We start from the raw sequence: 22786 nt of genomic DNA on the forward strand, positions 1-22786 counted from the left end.
GCCACTTGTTTTTCCTCCATAGAATTGGTCAGTATCAGAAATTATATTATTTGTTCACTTGTTTTAAGTCAGGGTTGTTTCTTAGGCAGACAGCTCCAGGAGGGCATGGGACTGGCATTTTTCATGGCTGTGTCCCCAGTGCCTGGCTCAGTGTCTGGCATATAATAGGTGCTCAGTAATTATTTGTTAAAGGAATGTGCATGAATTCAGCAGAGGTTTTCTGAGCTCAGAATATGTAGCAAGCACTGAGCAAGGCTACAGAGATGGACAAAATGCAGTTCCATCCTGTCCTCAAAGAGCTGGTAGTCCAGCCCTAGCTCCAGACTGGCACATAGTAACACCCTATGAAATGCTTGTTGGATGAATACATGGTTGAATAAAGGATATCTTCAAGAAATAACACATTGTTGGGGATAGCTGGGAGATAGCATGCAAGGTAGAAAGGAGTGAAGGGAGCTAGGACAGGCAACTAGAGGCCCGGTCAGGAGGAACTTTTGTTGGGAGGTACTAGGGAGCCATTGATAATTCTTGAGTGATATAGTCAGATTGGGCGGCAGTTCTGTGTAGGTCTCTATCTTAGAGGATGAGTAGTGGGTCTACACACAGCTCTCAGCCTGTCCCAAAGCATCCTCATCCTCTTCCTAACCATCCCCCGATTCCTCCCCTCTCATCATCCCATCTGGGTTGGCATCTTGGGGATGGGCAGGAGGGAAGGATCAAACTGGGGTCTCATGGGAGCTGACAGATCCTCCCAGTCCCCGACGATAACCCTTCTGAAAGAAGGGATATGGAGCCCGTCTGAGTATCTGTCTATTCTTGGAGCCTCCTTTGCGCAGGGAACAGGGTCCTCGTTTGTGTTGGGTCAGAAAGGAGATGGGTGGGAAAAGGTCTAGATTGAGAACCCCAGGGCAGAGTTAGATTCTCGAGTTTGTCCTGGGACCCAGCTCTCCTCCCCAGGCCCCCAGCACATTCTTCAAGCCAAGGAGAGCCCATCTTGACAGACAGAAAGCAGCAAACACAGCCCTGCAGTGTCAGACACCCTCGTATACCGCCCAGCACCCTGCTGTTGACCCAGTCATGAGAAAGGCCTCAGGAGCACATTCAACAGAGCAAGCTGGGGAGACCTCAGCTCTCTAAAGCAGCGCTAGTGTCCGAAGCACTCCAGACACCGCCCAGCCCAGCCTCCTGCCTCCTGGACAGACTTTCTCTCCTTCTTGCAAACCCATCCCAGTGTGCCTTCGCCATCTTGATGAGATCAAGCCACCCTTATGTCTTACTCAAATCTCCCCAGCTGTGTGAAGATGAAGACCAGCCAGTAGGCAGCCCCAGGTGGCCTGAGTTCTGGGCTCTGGTTCTGGGTGGAGAGTGATGGAGGGAGAGGATGGAGGAGGGGAGACCCCCAGGGTTGAGGGCATGAGGGAAAGAATCAGGCAGAAGCTCTGCTCAAGGCATTCCAGAGGACCTCAGCTTCCCCAGAGTAAGGAGCCCAGCCCCACTCACCCCCCATTAGCTGCCCAGGAAACACACTACTGCTGGTCCTTGGAGTGAGACCCTCTAAAGTGATCAGATGCCTCAACCTCATTCATTCTTGAGAATCAAACTTGACATTTTGCAGGTGAACCAGGGTCAGGCGAACTGAGCCCTGGGCCTGCTGTGAGATCTAGGGAAGCCACAGCCCCTTTCCAGGGCTCAGTTTTTTCATCTGGGAAATGGGCATCCTAGCTCCACCCCACACATCTCAGTGGGGTTTTCGGTTGGGAGATTAAATGAGTTAACTGCTCAGAGAGACTCCCGAGGTTACACAGCTGGTAAGTGGAGGAGCTTGGTGTCTGTCCCTGGCCGAAGGAATCCATCGATGCCCTCAACTGTGTCCAGGCCTCAATGCCTGTGGAAAAGGCCAATCATAAAGGCAAAGATAAAAATCTTCAGAAGGTGTCTAGTTGGCAAAACAATCACTGCTCGAATGCTCACAGCCTGCTTTCTTACCCTGGATGGGGAGTCAGGGAACACGACTGTGTGGCCAGCAGGGATTGCCGCAAGGTTCCCCATCTCAGTGCTGGGCAGATTAGCAGCAAAGCCAATCCCACCTCATCATACTCAGGGTCTTCCTTCCGTAAGGGATGATATCACCAGCAGGTCATCAGGGACCTGGGCCCTACAGTTCAGGTTCACAAGGACCTGCCTCTCCCTCCTGTCCTCTCCCTGCTCTCCTCTGGACTGACTGGGACACTGTGCCCCCTCACTCTGCAGGGACTCCTGCAGCCCCACCCCAGCCCCACCCCCACAGGAAAGCATTGCTTTTCCCCACCCTCTTTCCTGGAGAGCTGGACAGCAGGTGCCACCTCCCCTGGATTTTCCGGACTGCCAGGGATGGCGGGATGCCCTCCTCTAAGTCCTTTGATGGATAAGAGCCTGTATCACTACTCCATGTCTCCATGGGCTTTGCCAGTAGCCTCCCTCACTGGACCCAGACACTTCCTCCTCCTCTCCCACCACTGAGGGCAGGGACTATGACTTTTTCTCCTCTGAAGTCCCGGAGCCTTCAGCTCTCAGCCTGGGGCCAGAGTCACCATCCATGCCCATTTGTGGAGCAAATAAGTGAACATCCCAGTAAGTAAACACCTGAACCCTGAGCTGTTTCTAGAGACAAGCCTCCCCTGCTAATCTGTGTTGCCAGCTCTGACAGCGAGTTCCTATTTGTGGGACCCAACCAGGCAGGGAAAGAGAGGACGGTCACAGACCTCAGGAGCTGGTAGAATCAAAGGAAGGGACCTGAGAGGCTCTTTGAAAGCGTTGGCTGAGGGCTTCACTTTCGAAGGGGCAGGAGCTTCAGAGTTCAGAGAAGTGGTGGGCAGAGAAAGTTGAGCACAGTGATGCTGGACAGATCAGAGTCCTGCTGAAATGTTTGTGTTAGAAGATTGGGGCATCCCGGTGTCATGGGGAAGGCACAGTTCTCTGAGCTAGGAGAACTCCCTGACTGATGGGAGAGGCATCATTAGCCAGTTGGTTCATCCATGCATTCATTCATGCATGCATTCATTCAATAGACAAGCCCAGGGTGCCCCTTAGAGTCAGGCCCTGAAGCTAGAGCAAGGCCTCACCCAACTCCCAGTGGATGGAGGACCTCTGGTTCGGGACCTTCCTTCAAGAGAAACACTGAAGACCCGCATGAGGGCACACAAATCAGGTAAACCGAGGACCTCAAAGCTCCAGAGACTTCAAGGGAACAGCTCCGGCCAAGAGCGGTCCAGGGCCAGCTGGGCGTTGTGCCCAGTGTGCTCGCGTCTCTGGGGTCTGTCAGGTGAGCCTGGCACTAATGACCCTTTCCCCGCAGGTGATGAGCATCTTGAGCAACCCCAGCGCGGTGCCCCCGCAGCCACAAGCCGACTTCTCCATCTCCCCGCTGCACGGAGGCCTGGACCCGGCCACCTCCATCTCAGCCAGCTGCAGCCAGCGGGCCGACTCCATCAAACCCGGAGACAGCCTGCCCACCTCCCAGGCCTACTGTCCACCCACCTACAGCACCACCGGCTACAGCGTGGACCCCGTGGCTGGCTATCAGTACGGCCAGTATGGCCAGAGTGAGTGCCTGATGCCCTGGGCATCCCCCATCCCCATTTCTTCTCCTCCTCCCCAGGGCCTCCTGCTTATCTGTAGAAGGCTACAAGGTGGTGTCGGGGTGGGGACTGTCCATTTTACAGATGGGAAAATTGAGGTTCAGCCTGAAGGAATAGTTCACCTAAACTGACACTGAACTGGGCAAAACCCAGGACATCTCCTGCCAAGCCCTTGCTCCCATACTAGGGCTCCAACAGAAATATAATACATGACACAAATATCATTTAACATTTCTATTGGCCACATTTTAAAAGGTAAGAATAAACAGGACAGGCATAGTGGCTAGTACCTGTAATCCCAGCACTTTGGAAGGCTGAGGCGAATGAATCACTCGAGGCCAGGAGTTCAAGACCAGCCTGGTCAACATGGTGAAACTCTGTCTCTACTAAAAATATAAAAATTAGCCAGGCGTGGTGGCATGCACCTGTAGTCCCAGCTACTCAAGTAGGTGAGGCACAAGAATCACTTGAGCCGGGGAAGCGGAGGTTACAGTGAGCCGAGATCATGCCACTCTACTCCTATGTGACAGAGTAGCCTGTGTGATGAGCAAAACTCTGTCTCAAAAAAAAAAAAAGAGAAAGAACAATGAAATTATTTTTACTAGCATTTTATTTAACCCAGTACATCCAAAAGGTTATCATTTCAAAATGCAATTCACATATATTTACGGAGATATTTTACATTCTCTTCTTCATGCATGTCTTTGGCATCCTATGTGTGTTTTATGCTCACAGCCGTTTTAATTCGGACACTGAGTTTTCAACCAAAAGACTCTATCTGTATTTACATTTCATGTAGTTTACAATTGAGAAAATAGACTTATACACCAAAAGTGTTCCAAATTGTCAGTTTTCCAACCACCAAATAACTGAAGATCAGTTTTTAGCTTTGAATGCGTGAAAGTGAAATTGACATTTGAAATTCGGTTCCCCGGTTGCACTAGCCACAGTTCAAGTGCTCGATAGCCATGTGCTGCTGGTGGCCACGGTGCTGGACGGCTTAGGGGGAGACCCTGCCGTCTCTGCCCAGGGCATGGCAAAGCTGCATTTCCAGCTCTCTCGACTCCAGACTCTTCAGTGGCCTCACGCACCCATTCCAGTTGCTATCCCCTTGGTGCCTTGCCTTGAGGCAGGGACGGTGAACCTTCGGACCAAAGGCTGGGAAATGCAGGCCTGGACGTAGCCTCTGCTGCCTGGCAAGGCCAGCAGCGGGGCAGGCCCAGATGCAACCAGGAGCCAGAGGTCAGCGGTCACTCTCCTGCCCCACCTCCCTGCAAAGGCCTCACCTGCTGGTGTCAAACTAATCAGAAGGGCGTGTGGCAAGAGGGCCAGGCCCCCATCCCCGAGAGTGTCCTCCCCGCCAGCCCAGCCCTGGGCCAGCCTCTCTGACCTCTGCTTCCTGCCCACCCCAACCCACTCCTCCTCACATGGTGTTGGCCTCCACTGCCAAATAAGGGCCAGCTGTGTCGGCCTGCACCTCCCAGTTGTGTTCACGAACCTTCCTGTGCGTGCACATGCTTGCATATATGTATGTACATGTCTATATGGGTGCGTGTGAGTACATGTGTCAGGACATGTTATAATTCCTGTGTGTGTGTGTGTGTGTGTGTGTATGCATGTGTTGTGTGCATGAGATGCCTCTGAGTATGTGAGAATCCATGTGTTATTGCACGCATCTTTGCATATATGTGAGTACAGGTGTCTGCCAGTGGGCACATGTGGGCACATGTGTATAGGACTGTTCACACGTGTGCACATAAATGAGCATATTATGCACGTGATGTCACATCTGTTTGTTGTATGAACACACATGTGCACACATATGTATGTGTCTGCTTAAACAAATATGTTTAAATGTCCATTCAAGTCTGTACATATATTTGTCTTTATGTGTGCCTGCATGTTTGTATGCATATGTCAATATGTAGATATGTATAATGAACATGCATATGTGTGTATAGATATATGTTAGTGTGCAAACATGTGACTGTATGTACATGTGTATAGCTACGCATTGAGGCATGTACACATGCTTGAGTGTGCCTGTGATTGTGTGTTTGGGAGTACCTGTGTATGGACACATACACTGTATGCACCGTGTATAAATGGGGGTGCGTGTATGTTTGGGCATGTCATAGGTGTGGCCATGAGCACATGTGTATGGATGTACATCTGGGTGTAGACATATACCATGTCTGTGTGTATAACTCTGTGTGTGTGTGTGTGTGCGTGTGTGTGTGTGTGTGTGTGTGTGTGAATGTGTGCGTGGGAGTATGCATGTATATTTGAGAGCAGGGTGCTTGGGAGTGTTTCCAGAGAGTCCCAGGGCGACCTCCTGACCCAGCCCATGTTTCTGGGCATGCAGCGGGACACACATGCTCTTGATAAAAATTTTAGAGTGACCTCAGCGGCAGCAGCAGCCCCGGCCTGGGGCAGGCGTTAGTCACACCCGAGCTTGGTGCCCTGCTCCCGGGGCGCCTGCTCAATTCGGAAATAAAATTAACCCCAAAGTCAGCATGGGGGTGGCAGGGGAGGGGATCAAAAGGGAAGAGGCCTAGGAGGCGAGAAAGGAGGGTTTGTTCTCCTCTTGCTTGGGCAAACCAGGCAGAGCGTTTCCTCCCCCTCCCCCAACTCCATTCTTCTCTTTTCCATCCTCTCCTTCCACTCCCTTCTCCTCCTCTCACGCCCCTTCCAGCTCCACTCCTGCTGCCCTCGCTTCTCCAGGAAGAGCTCAGTGCTCTTCTTGGCCATGTTCTCCAGCCCTCCCCAAAGCGAGCCCTACACAGATCCCACCTGACCCCACAGAGACTCCGGGCCTGAGCTGGGAGGGAAGGGCTGGAGGAAAAGTCCGCTCCTCTGACATCAATTAGTGCGGACAAGCCACACACTTGCCTCTCTGAGCCTCAGTCTTCCCATCTGTGAAATGGAGGCCACAGAGTAGACTTAGCCATCTCAAAGTGTTTCCATTACACCACCTCCTCTCCTTTGGCATTTTGCACGCCCAGAGACACATTGTGTTCCCACTAACCACTTGCACCACATCTCTTGGCAACTGAATACGTCTGTGGCTGAGATGCCCAGCATGTGTGCAGGAGTCCCATGTTCCAGACTGTGCCTGTGTGTGCCCAGGTCCACCTGTAGTCCACTGACACCTGTCCTCTGCCCAACTTCATCCTCTAGGGCACTGGGCAAAATGCATGCTCCTCATTCATGTAATTCTCTGAGTTATTTGTCCACAGGTTGCAGATGCAAAAATGAGGCTCAGGGAGGCTAGGTAGCTTTTCCAAAATCCCACACCGTGGCAATGGTGGACCCAAAGTCTCCTAACTTCAAGCCACAGATTTGTGGAGGCCACTCAGCAACAATACACACCTGAGCCCACCCACATGTGGATTCACGTCCACGGCTTCACAGACGCCTGCATATGGACAGATGCACCACAGAGAGAGAGGTTTATATGTGAGTGTTCACTAATGTGTGTACACATGCATCCTTAAGATATAAATACACAAAGTGTGCGTGTGTAAAGGAAGGAGGGATGGCTGTTTATTGAGCATCTACTATGGGTCTGGCATGTCATCCTCACACCACCCTATGTAGCGCACATGGTTATTCCCATTGGACAGATGAGGAAATGGAATCTCAGAGAGGCTGTGTGCCCGAGGTCACCCGGCGGCTCATACTGATGTGTACACAACCACACCTGCAGCCCGTCCCTGGAGAGCCACCTTCAGGTGTGCACAGAACGAGCATACACATGGGCCAAACCCTTAGGCCCTGAGTCCTCTTCCTCCACTCCCGGGGCCTCTCCTCTTCCCAGGGACACATTCGCTCCTTCTTTTCCTGCTCTGGCTACTGTCCATCCACCTGTCCGTCTCCCCTCATCCCTGGAGGGGTGGAGGCAGGGGCCCAGGGATGGGGCACACGGCAGATTAATATGGCCCTGGTGTTCCCAGAGGCCAGGGCTGTACTAATGATGGGGCTGATAGAACGCAGAAGTGTGAAAAGAATTTTAATAGATCTGACAAGTCTAATAAGAATTTGTGTCTAGAAGGGTCCTCCTCTGGGGCTGCGGGCTGACGAGGCGCTGACGGCTGAGATTGTTTACCGGTTGGCATCAGCACCACATCTCCTGCCAACTCCCGATTAATCTAATTTGAGACATTTAGAACCCAGGCGCGGGCGCGAGGCAGAGCAGGGGAGATGCAGAGAGACAGAGGGACAGGGAGGGCCGTTGACGGGGGCCATAATGAGAAATGTTACAGCCCTGGCCTCGCCGGCCCCTCGGCTCCACCCAGGGGAGAGGCAGGCTCTGCAGCCTGTTAGGTGCCCTTGAACTTGGCAGGTCGCTGGGAAAGTTTCCTTGGCTACCTAGACAGGGCCTGGCAAGCTCCTACTGTGCACTGGGCCATGGGCTGGTTGCTGGGAGAGGCTGACAAGGAGAAGTCACACAGAGTGGCCAGAGGCACAGGCCGGACCAATGCAGGCTCCTCCATGTCACGCGCTGCATGTGACTCTGGGCCAGCGACCTCTCTGTGCCTCAGTTTCCACATTTATAGAAGGAGAACGCTCATACCTAAAGTATGGGACTGTCGAAAGAAATAGATGTGGTCATGCCTACAAGCACACAGTAGGTGGGCCATACATGAGGGTGCTCGCTTTGTTGTTCTCATTATTATTCAAAGCCAGGGAAAACTAGAACTATTGTATTTATCCAAAGTATAGGAATCGGTGTAGCAAAGGAATACCTGCGCTCCCATGTTTATTGCAACACCATTCACAATGGCCAAGATACGGAATCAACCTAAGTATCCATCAGCAGATGAATGGATAAAGAAAATAGTGTATAGATACCCAGTAGAATACTATTCAGCCAGAAAAAAGAATAAAATTCTGTCATCCGCAGCAACATGGATGGAACTGCAGGTCCTTGTATTAAGTAACATAAGCCAGGGACAGAACGACAAACATACATATTCTCATATGTGGGAGCTAAGAAGGTTGATCTCATTGAGATAGAGAGTCGAACGGTGTTTACTAGAAGCAGGGAAGCAGGGAGGAGGATGAAGAGGTTGGTGAACCGGTGCAAACATACAGTTAGATAGAAGGAGTAAGCTCTAGTGTTTGATAACAGAGTGGGGTGACTACAGCTAACAGCAATGTATTGTATATCTCACAATAGCTAGAAGAGAGGACTCGAAATGTTCCCAACACACAGAAATGATAAATACTGGGCCAGGTGCGGTGGCTCAAGCCTGTCATCCCAGCACTTTGGGAGGCCGAGACAGGCAGATCACCTGAGGTCAGGAGTTTGAGACCAGCCTGGCCAACATGGTGAAACTCCATCTCTACTATAAAAATGCAAAAATTAGCCAGGTGTAGTGGCGGGCACCTGTAATCCCAGCTACTCGGGAGGCTGAAGCAGGAGAATTGCTTGAGTCCGGGAGGCGGAGGTTGCAGTGAGCCGAGATTGCGCCACTGCACTCCAGTCTGGGTGACAGAGCGAGACTCTGTTTCAAAAAAAAGAAAAAAGAAAAGAAATAATAAATACTGAAGGTGATGGATTCCCTAAGCAGCCTGACTTGATCATTACACATTCTATGTATGTAGCAAAGCATCACATGTACCGCAATAAATATGTACAAATATTATGTATCAATTGTTTGAGAAGCCAGGGCTCTCAGCCCACCCACAGGAGTAGCTGGTGAGGTTGGCATGAGAGGCTGGCGTGGTGTGAAACAAGGTGGGAAGGCAGTGGCTGTGCTGAGACTCAGGGGAAGGGCCACCTGTCTTGGCGGTGTGACCTTGGACACATCGCTTACAGTGCCTGGAGCAGAACATGGGATCAATGCAGAATTTGGGGTGTAGAGTAGAGTACCTCATGCACTCTAAAGTGTGCATGTACAAAGGGTTATTCTCCAGGAGCACGCAGGGTTGGCTGGGAGCTAGGATCCCAGGGAGACGGCCTGGGTTTGAATCCTGGCTCCACAACTTATGAACTGTGTGATCTTCGAAGTGCAGCAGTCTCTCAGGGCCTCAGTTCCATCATCTGTAAGATGCCGATACCACCACTACCAGCCTCACAGAGTTGTGAGAACTAAATGAAAATGACCACAAAGTGCTTCTAACAGGACGGCATAAGCAGGCTCTCTGTAGACATTGGCTCCTCCTCTTCCCATTCCTACTGTCACTCTAAGAATGAGCCTTCGTAACAGGGTGGACCCTGGAGCCCGGGGAGGGTAGGCTCCCGGTAGCAGAGTTGGTGTGGCCAGAGCTGCATGGTCCCCGCAAGGCCAGAGATGGGAATGGCCGTACCCCCACACAGAGAAAGGGGCAGACCCAAGGCAGGGCCAGGCTGGCTGCCACCGCCTCTGCTCTACCAACTGGGAGCCTGGAGGCCAAGTGACTTCAGAGGAAGGTTGGCAGCCCCCAGGGGCTCAGCTCAGACCCTAAGCAGGCTTAACTTTCCTCTCATCACCCACCCTCGATCCTGGCAAGCAGAGGGGCAAGGGTTCAGGCACTCCAGAAAGACCCCCGAGCATCTGCACATCCTTTGAGAATGTTAAGGGCCCAGCCCCTGCATGCTCCATAACCCACATGGTAAAGATCACTGACTCACTTCTTCCTCAGAGCAGCAGGCTCGGAGGAGGCTGGACTTTGTTTTCTCCCTTCTACAGACAAGGAAGCAGGCCTAGAGAGGTCAAGGGATGCACCTAGAGCCACATGAGTGGGAGGTAACTGGAACTGCAGCCCCCTCATCTGCTGCTCCATCCCCTCCTGATCAAAGGCCACATTTGCTTACTCAATCCCAATCCGAGTCTTCTGCTGCTTCCAAACCCACATCTCTCGAGCTCATGATGTGGCAGCACGGTACCAGCCAGTCACTTTGTATGCATTTCTCCTTTATTCTTCATAACAGCTCCTCAGATGGATGCTATTATGATCCCATTTTACAGACAAGGAAACTGAAGTTCGAATAGATGAGGTGGTATGCCCCAAACCTCACGCTAAAAGTTGGCATGTGCAGGATCTGAACCTCCGTCATTTGAACCACTAGGCAATACGGCCTCCCATGGCTCAGTGATTGGCACTCCCTGGCCTCGTCCTCAGGCCGTGCCTGAGGCCTGTGACCTTTTGGCTTCACCCACCTGCCCTAGGCAGAAACCTCCAACCTTGGGCAAGCATGTAAAGTACCACAGGGTCCCCTGTGGGGAGGTAATAGAACAAGTGTTGAGCCAGGCCTCGTAATTCCTAACGCAGTGTTCTTTCCATCCTCCTCTTGCTTCTGGATCCTACAAATCCCGGGGATTTGGACTGGCCACAGCCACAGACCCCAGCTTGGGAAGCCCCCATCCCTGTGTCTCTGGAGGGCTTGGCCACACCCCAGCCAAATCATTTGGTCAGGGCTGATTTCTGCTGTGACCTCAGATAAGCGGAATCAGTATAGTCAAGACAGAACATGTGTACGTGCAGGTCAGGGCTCATCCCTGCACATACACACGGAGAGGCAGGTACCTGGCTCAGTTGGAACTCACCTGTCCATAGTACCTGCACATGCATTGGCATTCCCAAGGTTCATCTATTCACAAAGGTGCACACAACTCACACGCATATGTGCACATGTGTGTGCGATGTTGCTTTTGTGTGGACATTCATGTGCAGGCCAATTACTCAAGAAGAGTCTTGTTTCCGCTGTTCACACACACAAATATGCACCACTCTCAGGCTCAGACACTCATCTGTCTCCTCTGTGTGACCAGAAGGACAGAGCAGTCGGTCCCAGCTTCCTGCATATTTGTGTCCTGGCGTCTTCTGCATGGATCCCTCAGTTCACCCTCAGCCACTTTGGCCTTGCAACAGAGGTCTTGCTTTGCCTTATCTGTAAGCTGAGCACAAATAGAGAAAGCAGAGAGACCTTGCCCTAATCATTGCCTGGACTCAGGGACTCACAGGGCCTCCTCCATAGCAAGAATATGTAGTGGGTTTGTTGAGGGGTGGCGAATTCTTCGCTCAGCAATGTGGATAATCTTCTGTGCCTCCCTAGGAACTTACCAGAGAGCTGGGCACACAATGTATTAAATAGATATTTGCCAAATAATTGGAAAGGAGGTGAGAGAAAGAGCTTTATGAAGAGATGGATGGATGGATGGATGCATGGATGGATGGAAGGGAAGGATGAGTGGATAGAAGGATGGGTGGATGGATGGATGGGTGGGTGGATGGATGGATGGGTGGATGGATGGATGGATGGATGGATGGATGGATGGATGAGGGATGGATAGAAGAATTGATGGACAGATAGATGCACGGATAGAAGGGAAGGATGAGTGGATAGAAGGATGGGTGGATGGATAGATGGATGGGTGGATGGATGGATGGATAAATGGACAGAATGGATGGGTGGGTGGATGCATGGATATGGCTGGATGGATGAGAGAATGAGTGGATAGAAGGATGGAAGATAATGGATGGATGCAAGAACAGATGGATAGACAGAGGGTGGATGAATTGATAGATGGATTTAGAGTGAACAGAAGAATAAACAAAAAAGAACCTCAATTTCTAGGAGATTCTCTTCTTTTTTCCAGCTGCTGTTGATTACCTGGCCAAAAACGTGAGCCTCTCCACCCAGCGTCGCATGAAGCTTGGGGAGCACTCTGCTGTGCTGGGACTCCTGCCTGTGGAAACTGGACAGGCCTACTAGGGCCCCCGGGGCAACTCGCCCCCGCCCAATTCCCAGCCCAAGCCTAACCGACCCCTGAGCCTCCCAGCCTTGCTCCCTCATCCCCCTGGGGTCCCAGGAGGCCAGGAAAGGAGCCCACCCGCTTCTCATCACCGGCCCCCTGGAGGTAGACGGCCAGCTTGTCACTCACCTGTTGGTTAGGGATCCAGAGTGATGCCCTTGGAGTCTGCTCCCCACTCTCCCCCAGGAGGGTTTCTGGTTGTCCTGCAGCCCTCCCTGTCAAATCCCATGGTGGCCTCTGTGCCAACTCAGGCATGGAGATCGAGGCCCGCCCTAAACACCTGGGGCACCCAGAGGAGGACAGTGCCTGAGAGGAGGTCCTGCAGCCCTTTGGACCCAGCTCCAGTGGGTGACCTAGCTAGAGAGGGAGGTGAAGCTTTCAGGGCTGCTCTCAGCTGGTTGTACTGGGAGCCACCCTTCCAAGGTGGGTCTCTGGCTCAGTGTCAGAACCACAGCCCTTTCCTCCTCTAGACATTGGGACTCCAGCAGTGAGGGGACCCTGGCTCTGGGGTCTTCCCAGAGGAGTCAGCAGGGAGACAGTCTCACCCCCACCCAGAAATTTGAAGGACTTCAGAACGCTCCCCCCACACCTCTACTGGGTGCACAGGGAAATCTAACACAAGCAGGGAGACTGGGGAGGCCAAGAAGAGTCTTAACCAGAAGGCAGGGCCATATGGGGGTGGGGCTTGTCAGCCATGGGCCCACCCAGGTTACATGGACCCGACTCAGGCATCTAGAAGCAGAGGGCTCCTAGCCTGAAGCCCAAGTTCCCACCATGTCCTCCCCATCTAGGGCCTGGGGAGCCCACAGAACTTTTCAATTTCCTCATTAGCTGGATCAGATGAGATGGAGAGGGGATCAAGTCTTGAGGAAACATGAGTGGAGGGGCATGAAGTGGGCTCAGAAGGGGCTCTCATAACCAGGTCCCTTTGCTTGTGGGAGGGCAAGCCTTTTTTTGCCCAAGGCTTCAGCTCTCTGCTTGCAAGTTCATACCCCAGGGAGTTGAAATTTTGCCCAAAGTCTCCCACAGAGATCCAGGCCCATGCTCACCATGTCCCATCCTCTAGGAAGAGGTCTCCATCTTCCCCAAACCCCTCTCAGCTTCTGGGGATGCAGAGAGCAACCCTCAGAGCTTTGGAGGAGGGTTCTAGACTGGGCAGGAATTGTTTGCCCCAAGACAAGGCTACAAATTCCCCCCGGCATGTCGGTAGGGACATATCCCACTGTCCCACCCAGAGTGGCATCTTTCCATGTTGCCTCCCTCTTGGCCAAGGAGCCTATGTCTCCTGATCCAGCACAGCTTAGCTGGGGCAGCTGGGGCCAGTTTTCAAGCTACCATCCCTAAGCAGGGGAAGATGTCAACAGTTTCAGAGCAGAGGGAAGAGGCAGCTTCCTTGACCACACCAGCGGCCTCCTGAAGTACCATTCTCTTAAAAGCTGGAACCTTGAGGGGGTGATTCAAACCCCCGACTCCCCCTCCCTGGGAACTTTTTACCGCCATTACCTATTTATCAAAATCATATTTGTCTTTACCATCACTGTCACTGTAATCCACATTCCATCACCATTATCAGGCGCTGCTGGGTACAAAGTACTTGGGATGGGAGACACAGCACTGAATTCACACACATTGGACCAAATTGCTTGTCCCCACCTGGATTCCTGAGGCCACCTCTTTGCTCAGTCCATGCCTCTTGCCCTCAGCCAACAAGACATTCCTAAAGGGAAGGGCTGCTGCTCTGGGAGTCAATCTGAGTTCCTCCTTCCTGGGGAGCTGGTTTGGCAAGATCCTAGGACACTCGCCTGCATGGACGTCACCTCTGTGACAAATGCTCATCCACTTCTCATCTTCAGAGTCAGTGATATCAAGCCTTTCCTGGACCATGACCAGGTTGGTTCATATCTCTGGTTTAGAGGAACCTATGAATAGCTGGGGACAAACAGACCCTTTGGTAGCAGCGGACACGTGTGACCCATCAAGGTCAACCAAGGTTGCAACTGGAGCATCCACTGCGGGAGACCTTTGGTTCTTCAAGCTCAGGCAAAAAAGAAGACTCTGTTGTCCCTTGGTAGCCCAGTCCCTGCTTTTATAACTATCACAGCAGAAAGCAGCTCTTCCTGAAGACCAAATACTCTTCATCCACATTCCCTGAACGGTCAGTCCTTCCCCTGGAGGCCTGGCTCAGAAAGTGTCTGAGTCTCCTGACACCCTCTGTGACTCAGGAGCAGAGATCTCAGGCAGGTGACATCAAAACCACCCAGCCCCACCCCCAGGAGGTGATGTTTCCGTGCTAGGACCAATCCCAGATATCTGGCCCCAATGGTGAAATGGAACTAAGACCTGCTTGGAAATAAACCAAATGATTTCTCATGATGTTGAAGATAAGTTCTCCCAAGCCACTGTCTTGGTAGAAAATGGGACTTATTCCTTGAGGGGCCCCACCCCCTTCAGAAAGAGGCCCTTGACCCCCTGATAGGTTCTCTCTAAAACCCGTATACTAATGTGTCTGGCCAACTTGGGCTATAAAATTCAGCCTTGGGTTGGCAGCTCGAAACAGCACCAGAGAGGAGATATTGGACGGAAGACACAAGGCCTCCATGTCTCTGGGGCTGACCACAGCCTGAGAAAGAAGGTCTGGGTTTCAGCGGCCAGGCTGTCCCAGAAACAACCCCATCCATCCCTGTAAATAGAGTCTGTAGCAAAATAAGAGCTGCTTCCTCCAACTTAATCACAAGTCGCTGTTGGTCCTCTCTGAGGAGGGCTCTCTTTTGAGTTCATTGTACATTAGTTGGAAATGTGGTGATGTGCTGTTCGTTTATAGAAAGTTGACTTTTTATAAATATATATATATATACTAAAAAAGGAAAGAAATCCCCCACAGTGTGTGTCGTGCTAGTGCCAGGAACCATCTGTAGGGATATATCTTCATATCGTGTGTTTCAAATTATGCATTCCAGGCTCTGTTGGGTTCTTTCATTCTTGTTCTTTTATTTTTTCATTTGGTATTTCTCTCTTGCTATATAAAGAAAAAAAGAAGTGATGTGTAAGCACCAAGCTATGCTTTTATACTTCCATTTTATACTTGATTTACCTTTGTTGTTCTTTTGCCAGAGGAACATGAAAGGGCAGAGCAAACAGAGAACTAGGGGGATAAGAGAGAAGGAAAGAAGGATGGAGAGAGAGGTTTGCCCAGAGGGAAAATGAAAAGAGTCAGACTGGAAATCTGACTCTGGCTTAAGAACAGGACAGGTCCCAGACTTTGACCACACTGTCAGCATCCAGTGTTTTAAGGTGGAGTTGGTGAAGCATCCAAGAGTTTGGATCCTGGGACTCGGTGAAACTCCATTACCCAACGAAGAAGATGTTCTCTAGGGCCTCTCTCAGGCTGATGTGCTTCTCATCAAGCTCCCGAATGTGTCTCGCACTATTGGACACTTTTTGGGGGTACACAGGTCTTCTCTCTTCCCCTCCTGCAGAGGCACCAAACCAAGACCAAATGGGGGTTCTCTAGCTGCCAACTTGAAACGCTCCGAGACTTCTGTGTATTTGATGCTTCTTCAAGTCAACGCTGACATGGCCAATTCCCTGACCTGGGAAATATCTACATAGTACTCTAGATCATTCCTCCTTCCTAGTAACTGCAACTTTGTTGCTTCCGTGTTTGACTCACAGCCATTTCCCCCATGCGGAAGTGAGTGGGTGTGTGAGAGCGTGAGTGGGGTGTGTGTGTGGGCGTGTGGGTGTGAGGTATGTGTTTAAATATAATCGCAACATAATTTATTCAGCTATATGGAGTAGTAGACTAGAAAGATAAACTGGTATTTGCTTTAACTACCTGCTGCTTGTAAGCGCTTCCTCTGTAACTCAGGCGTAACTGTTATACATTAAAATAAATTAAAAGCATTTTGAAGGTTTCGTGTACTCAGTTGATTGTCATTTGGATTGCTCCAAAAGGGACTCTGAGGGGTGTCCAAGAAGCCTTTGTACCTAATTTAGAGGATCAGGGTAGAAACCATGTTTCTCTTGCTCCCTACTGGGTCCTCTAGGGCCAAGCAGCTGCGAGGCTTCTAGTGAATGCCTGATCAATATTTGATCAGTGGATGCTGTTGCTTTAAGCCTCTCTCTGAGCTCATAGAAACAGTATGGTGTCAAAAAATATGGTGAAACTTTAGTCCTTTTCACTGGAACAAACTTTTCCTGCTGCTAAGCATAGAGCCCTTGGTAGCTCTCTCTCATTACACAGGATGTAGGAGGTAGAAGAGAGCTCAGAAACTTACATATTGCTTAGAAGCATATGGGGATTCTTGGGCAATTTTCTGTTTTTGTTCTTTTTAGAAATGGGGTCTTGCTATGTTGTCCAGGCTGGAGTGCAAGGCTATTCACAGGTGTCATCACAGCACACTGCAGCCTTGAACTCCTGGGCTCAAGCAATCTTCCTGTCTCAGCATCTTGAGTCACTGGGACTACCAGCATGCCTGGCTGTTTTTGAATTATTGATGGCAAGCTCTCCAGAGAAAGCTGTAAGGGCATGAAGGAAGCAAGACAGGACAGGTAAAGAAGCTGAGCAAAGAGGGGGTTTTACCTGGCGTCCAGCTTCAACCTGATGTTACAAGGAGCGACGGAGCGTGGACTGTAGTATCAGGGTAGCCCCACTTCAGGCCGGGGCTGGCCTCTGGTACTGGATCAGTTGGTCATCGACTGCTGGTTGTCCTGGTAATGTGTGTGGGTGGGTGATGTGTAAGTGATGCGTAAACTATCTGCCCAAGCATCTGTAGAGTGGCTCTTGTGGGCTGCAGGCACTTCTGCAGAGCAGGCACAGCTATGAGCCCTTAGCAATAACAAACACATCAATTAGGGGACAGTTGCACTGACCCAGACAAAGGGACCTGAGCAGGGACCAGCAAGGTCCACTCCACGTATGTTTCCCTGGCCCTAAACCTGGGTACCCAAGTCATTCCAGGGCTTCTGAACAGGAAGGCAGTGGGGTGAGAGAGTTGTTGGTTGAAATTGTACATGAAGTATTGATAAGGTGTTCCTGTTGACCTGTGTCCAGTTAAACCAGCCAAATTCCCCAGGGCAAGATCTGGAGGAAAACCCTTGAGTCTTCCTAGGGTCTGAAACCAATCAGAAGTTGCCCCAGTATCTTCCTCTGTACAGAGTCCCTGCAGCGTGATTAGCTCTGTGCCAGCCCCTCTGGAATCCAGACAGCATATATCAGAACTAGTGCTCCCAAACATATCCTGTCCCACATCTGTCCCCCACCCACCCATAACCAGACAATCTATCCTTCAGGTAAGCCAGGAAGATGTGGGAGAGAGTCCCCTCTGCATGTAACCCACTGTGGGTCCTAAGACAATTTTCTTTCCCTATTGGACCCTATTTCCATATATTTGTAAGAAGCAGGCTGCTGACACCTAACGATCTTCCAGGTTACCATAAAGAAAAACTAAGCCAAAGGCTTGTTGTCACGCAAGCAGCTCAGAGAGTGCCTGGATGGCTTGAAGGTGTTCATCACAAGTACTGGGAAAGCAACACAACACATGAGGTGCTGAGTGCATGAGGCCAAGGAGCTCCCCAACATAGCCTGCCCTTGGAGACCCCCCACTTAGGGAGCTTTCCTAGAAGCACCTTCTGCCCTCAAAGACCTCTTTGTACATCCCAAAGAAAGCTGAGAATGTAGTTTTCTACCCAGGGACGTGACTGCCCAGAATGAAATCGGGTTTCTGTGTATAAAAGAAAAGAGGAGATGGATATTGGACAGACAAGTGTATCAGCTACTGCCACAATAATGCTGCATAACAAAGCAGTCTCTCTTCCTGGTTTCACTGCTCTGCACACTTTATGGTGAATGAGTTTCACAGCCTTTACTTGGATAGCATTTACTAGTGAGGGAAAGGGGCTCCTTAGACAGCAGATAAATGAAGCCACTGAGGTGGGAAGGACACACAGCACAGGGAGACAGTGCAATTGCTCCTGCTGTGTGGCTGAGTCTAGAATATCTGGTCCTCCTGAGAGTACAGGTTCCAGAGCTCCACCACTCCCCTCCCTAGGCTGCCACTGACTTAATCTGAACAGAGGTCATTTTCCTAGTCCTGGCAATGTGAACATCTGCAGTGGGGAGTGGAGATCCATTTCCCAGAGGCAGCAGGTGGTGGTGGGGTTCAGAGATCCAGTCACCTTAGCTCTTAGCACCTTAGTTCAGAGCTCCAGTCACTTGAGCCACTTTTTGGAAGAACCAAAACGTGCTTCCTTAGGTAAAGCCCCACCCCTTGGTAACCTCTGGGTGACCATAGGCAAGTGACTTCCCCTCCGCTGTCCCATTCTTCAGAGTGTCCCACTGCATTAGCATAGAATACAGTAACCAACAACCCCAAATCTTGGCGGCTTAAAATAACAAAGGTTTGCCTTCTTCTCATCCATCATCATGACCACTACTCATCCTAGTCAGCCTGATAGAGACAGGCATCCCCTTGAACGTGCTGGCCACAGGTACCCAAGGAAAGACAGAGCAGGTGGTCAGGCACTGGCTCTTAAAGCTTCCACTCAAAACACAGGACACACCTACTCACATACCATTGGCCAGAGCAAGTCACATGGCTACACTGCACTTCAAAGGGAGCAGGGAGGTGTAATCTACCATTTCCCTGGTAGATTGCATCAGCTGCCCAGGGGGTTTTCATGAGGATCAGGAAGAGAAGCAAACACCTTCCTGAAGCACCTGTTCTGTGCTCCTCTCCAAGGTGGGCTCTGGAGTGAAGGTGGGGCAGGGAGCCACATTAAAAAGAACAGAAGACATAGATGGCCCGTGCTCTGAGGGAAAGGGAACATCATTTAATTGGGCTCCTAAGTGGTCCAGGCAGCAGCTTTTTGTGTATCATCAGTGTAACAACAGCCCTGTGAGGTGGGAAGTTAACCCTTTGATGTACAGGAAGGAAATCAAGGGTCAGAAAGTTAAAGTCTCAGCTCAAGCTCACGTCACTAGTCAGTGGTGGAGGCTGAGCTCTCCATGGTCAGGTCTGATTTTAATATCAAAGTGCTGGGGAGATGGAGCAGGGGTCTTGTGTGAGGGTGAATGCCCAGGGTCTCTACCCCATAGAAAACAGATGGAGCTGCTTTCTGCTATAGGGCTCACACCAAAGGGGCTACCCCAGGTCAGGGAGCCCCACAGGTCACCTTCTTATCTGGCAATGAGAAACCTGCCAGGAAACCCTCAGGTATTAGCAATGGAGTGGTCCCTCCAAGAATTCACACTGCATTCATTCTCTGAAGAGATGGGCATGTTGGCTGCAAATAAGAGCTTAAGAAAGAAACGCTAATATTAAGTACCACACATCCATAGTTTTAGTTAACCCTCCCAACATCCTGCAAGGTAGGCATTGTGAATCCTCAGACAAGTGAGGACATGGACCCAAACAGTAAAGTAACTGGCTCAAGCCTCCCCCAACTAGAAATTGGAGAAGTAGAGATTCAAACCCAGATCTGACTGATCTCCAATGCTTTGTTTATCATACCAGGCTGCTTCCCCAAAGTGGAGCGATGACACTGGGTAAACCAGAAGGACAGTGCTTCTTGAAAGGAAATGTAACAGTCAGCTATGTCACAATAATGCTGCACAACAAACCACCTCAAAACTCAGTGGCTTCAAACAACAAGCATTCATTTTCACATTCACAGGTTTATAGGTTGACTATGGTTGGGCTCATCTAGCTAGCCATGGATGGTGTGATAGGCACAACTCTAAGATGTCCCCTAAGATTCCTAACTTCTGGTTTACACACCCTATTTAGCTCCAACCCTTTGAGTGTGAGCAGAATCTGTGAATATAATGAACTAGGCACTATCTTCACATGGTTATGTTACCTGGCAAAGGTGATGGAATAGTCAGTCACTCTCATGATTACATTACATTACATTACATTACATTACATTACATTACATTACATTACTTTAGACTTCATCACAGCAGACTGCAGTGAGGTCCTCCTGCTGGCTTTGAGAAGTAAATTGGCTACATGGCTAGGATGTGAAGGCATCCTCTAGGAACTGAGAGTGACCCTTGTCCAATAGCCAGCAATAAAATAGAGACCTCAGTCTTACAGCCTCTAGAAACTGAATTCTGCCAAAAGCCCAAATGAGCTTGGAAACATTCTTCCCCAGACAGGCCTTCAGATGAGATCATAATCTCTGCCAACCCCCAATTTCAACCTGGTCAGTTCCTCAGCAGAATACCCAGCTCTTCTGCACTCAGACTTTGACTTACAGAAACTGTGAGAAAATAATTGAGTGTTGAGTTAATCCATGGAGTTTGTGGTACTTTGTGATGCAGCAACAGAAAACTAATACAGACAAGCAGCTTGGCTTCAGGCTACAAGTTTGACAATATTTGTTCTGAGATCCCATTAAGAAGGCAGCTTCTAGGCCATGATTACAAATCATGAGTTCAATGGATGTGTGGGAGTTCCAGTTCAATCTCCATTTCAAGCTCCTTCTCTTGCAGATTCACTGACATCCCACAGCCAATGCAAGTTTCATGAGGCCAAGCTCAAAGTCAAGGAATGGGAATGTATATTCTATGCATCTTAAGACATGAAAAGAGTACAAATGTCTAATTCTATAATACAGAAGTAAAGAATTATGACCCATTATTCAGAAAATGTAGGGGAAAAATTCCTCTGTTTGTTTCTACCTCCTCCACTTCCATGGATGCACAGCTGATCAATAAGCATTTACCTCCATGGTAAATTTAAAGTTCATGAAACCCCATGCCATCCCTGTCACATTGGTACACAGAAGATAGGCTTCCAAGAGAGAAACGTGGGACTTAGGGGAAGTCAGGTGCATGTCAGAGTATCAGTAGGAGTATCAGGATGAAGTTTGTGGGGTATCAGGAGAAGCTTTGGACATTTAAACACCAGCAGGAACATTCCCAGGCAAAAAGGCAGAAAAGTTGACATAGAGGTGGCTGTGCTGGGTCCCACCTAACTGACCCTAGAGATCTCTTCCTCCTTTTGTGAAGCCAGACTTAAGGTCAACACTTTAGCTGCCCATACTATACAGATAAGCATTTTTTCCGTGTCAGGCACTTTACATGCAGGATTTGACTACAGTTTTAAGACAGAAGACTCTGAATCCAGGCAGCCTATGTTCTAATCCTGACGCCACTACTGGATAATCTTGAGCAAGTGGTCTAAAATTCTCTGAAGACTCAGTTTCCTCATCATCTATAAGACGGCATGATAATGGCACCAGCCTCCAAGGTGGTCATGAGGATTAAATGAGATCACAGAATAAAGAAATCAGCCTAAATTTCTTTAGCACTGTGTTTTGCACATTTATTTGATCATAGGGCCTTTTATTGTAGGGATGCTTTTTACATTACAGGGAGATACCTGGAGCTTTCTAGCTGCCAATGGAAAGTGGGAAACCTGGCGAGTTATACAACCACTGATGTCAGTGAAGAATCTTACTAAGAGTAGGTTCAAAGATTTCTATCCTTCAGAAGAGTAGGTTCAAATAATTTCTCTCTGGGGAGAGACCATGTGATACAATAAATAACAACTCAAGAAACTTGTGAAATACATAAAGATGAGTTGTGAGGGACTGTTTCTCACAAAGGTCCTCAATATAGTTTGATAGCAATTTAGTAAATGTAACTCTGGTGGCAGGGGAGGAGATAGTAGAACAAGATGCAATCTACGAAGAACAGACACTGAGTTCCTTATATTTCATTTGATCTAAGGGTTATTTGGGAGTATCTAGAGAACAGAGTGTAATCCCATTAAGAAAATTATAGTAAACATGACCTTTTAAGAACTAGGCTTTTGTTAAATGGCAAAGAACTGAATAATATAGACTCTGAAAAATTTTTAGAGTACTAATTATATAGATACTTAGGTTTTTTATAGACAGCACTCTCAGACCCTGACAATCTCTGTCTTTTAAAGTCTATGTTTAGACCTTTTTACATTTAATGTAATAAGTGATGTAGCTGGATTTAGGTCTACCATTTTATCTCTTTTTTTCCTGGTTTTATCCCATTTTGTTCATTTGTTTCTGTGTTCCCTTTGTGCTGCCTTCCTTAAAATTATTTTAATATATTTTAGTGTTTCATTTTAGTTTATCTATTGGCTTTTTGGCTATATCTCTTTCTATTATTTTTTAGTGATTGATCTGGGGATAAAAATATGTATACCTAACTTTTTCCAGTCTGTTTAATTTGTACCTGTAAATAAAAATAAAACATAGAAGCCTTACAATCCTTGATATTACAGGTGTCCTATGTACATACATTGAGCCCTCCCAATGTTATATTTAATAATCATATATTTTAAAGAGCTTAAGAGGAGAAAAATCGTGTATTATATTTACCGAGATATCTAACATTTTTGTTGCTCTTTCTTTATTTCGGGCTTTCCTCTCGTATCT

The 22786-nt window shown here is 49.3% G+C and overlaps 1 protein-coding gene across 3 annotated transcripts in view; it reads left to right on the forward strand.

Annotated features, from left to right (window-relative positions):
* The window catches only part of PAX7 (paired box 7), a 117052-nt gene extending 100788 nt beyond the window's left edge, over positions 1 to 16264 (forward strand). For all 3 annotated transcript variants that reach the window (XM_032300597.1, XM_032300598.1, XM_032300596.1), the window contains 2 exons: positions 3335 to 3581; positions 12206 to 16264. In XM_032300597.1, coding sequence (XP_032156488.1) covers positions 3335 to 3581; positions 12206 to 12321 — 363 coding nt within the window. In that variant the 3' untranslated portion in view covers positions 12322 to 16264. The remainder of the gene's footprint in view (positions 1 to 3334; positions 3582 to 12205) is intronic.
* The last annotated feature ends 6522 nt before the right edge of the window (positions 16265 to 22786 follow it).

The sequence above is a fragment of the Sapajus apella genome, unplaced genomic scaffold (assembly GCF_009761245.1).
Source record: "Sapajus apella isolate SASKATOON/1434 unplaced genomic scaffold, GSC_monkey_1.0 scaffold43, whole genome shotgun sequence".
Taxonomy (NCBI): Eukaryota; Metazoa; Chordata; class Mammalia; order Primates; family Cebidae; genus Sapajus; species Sapajus apella.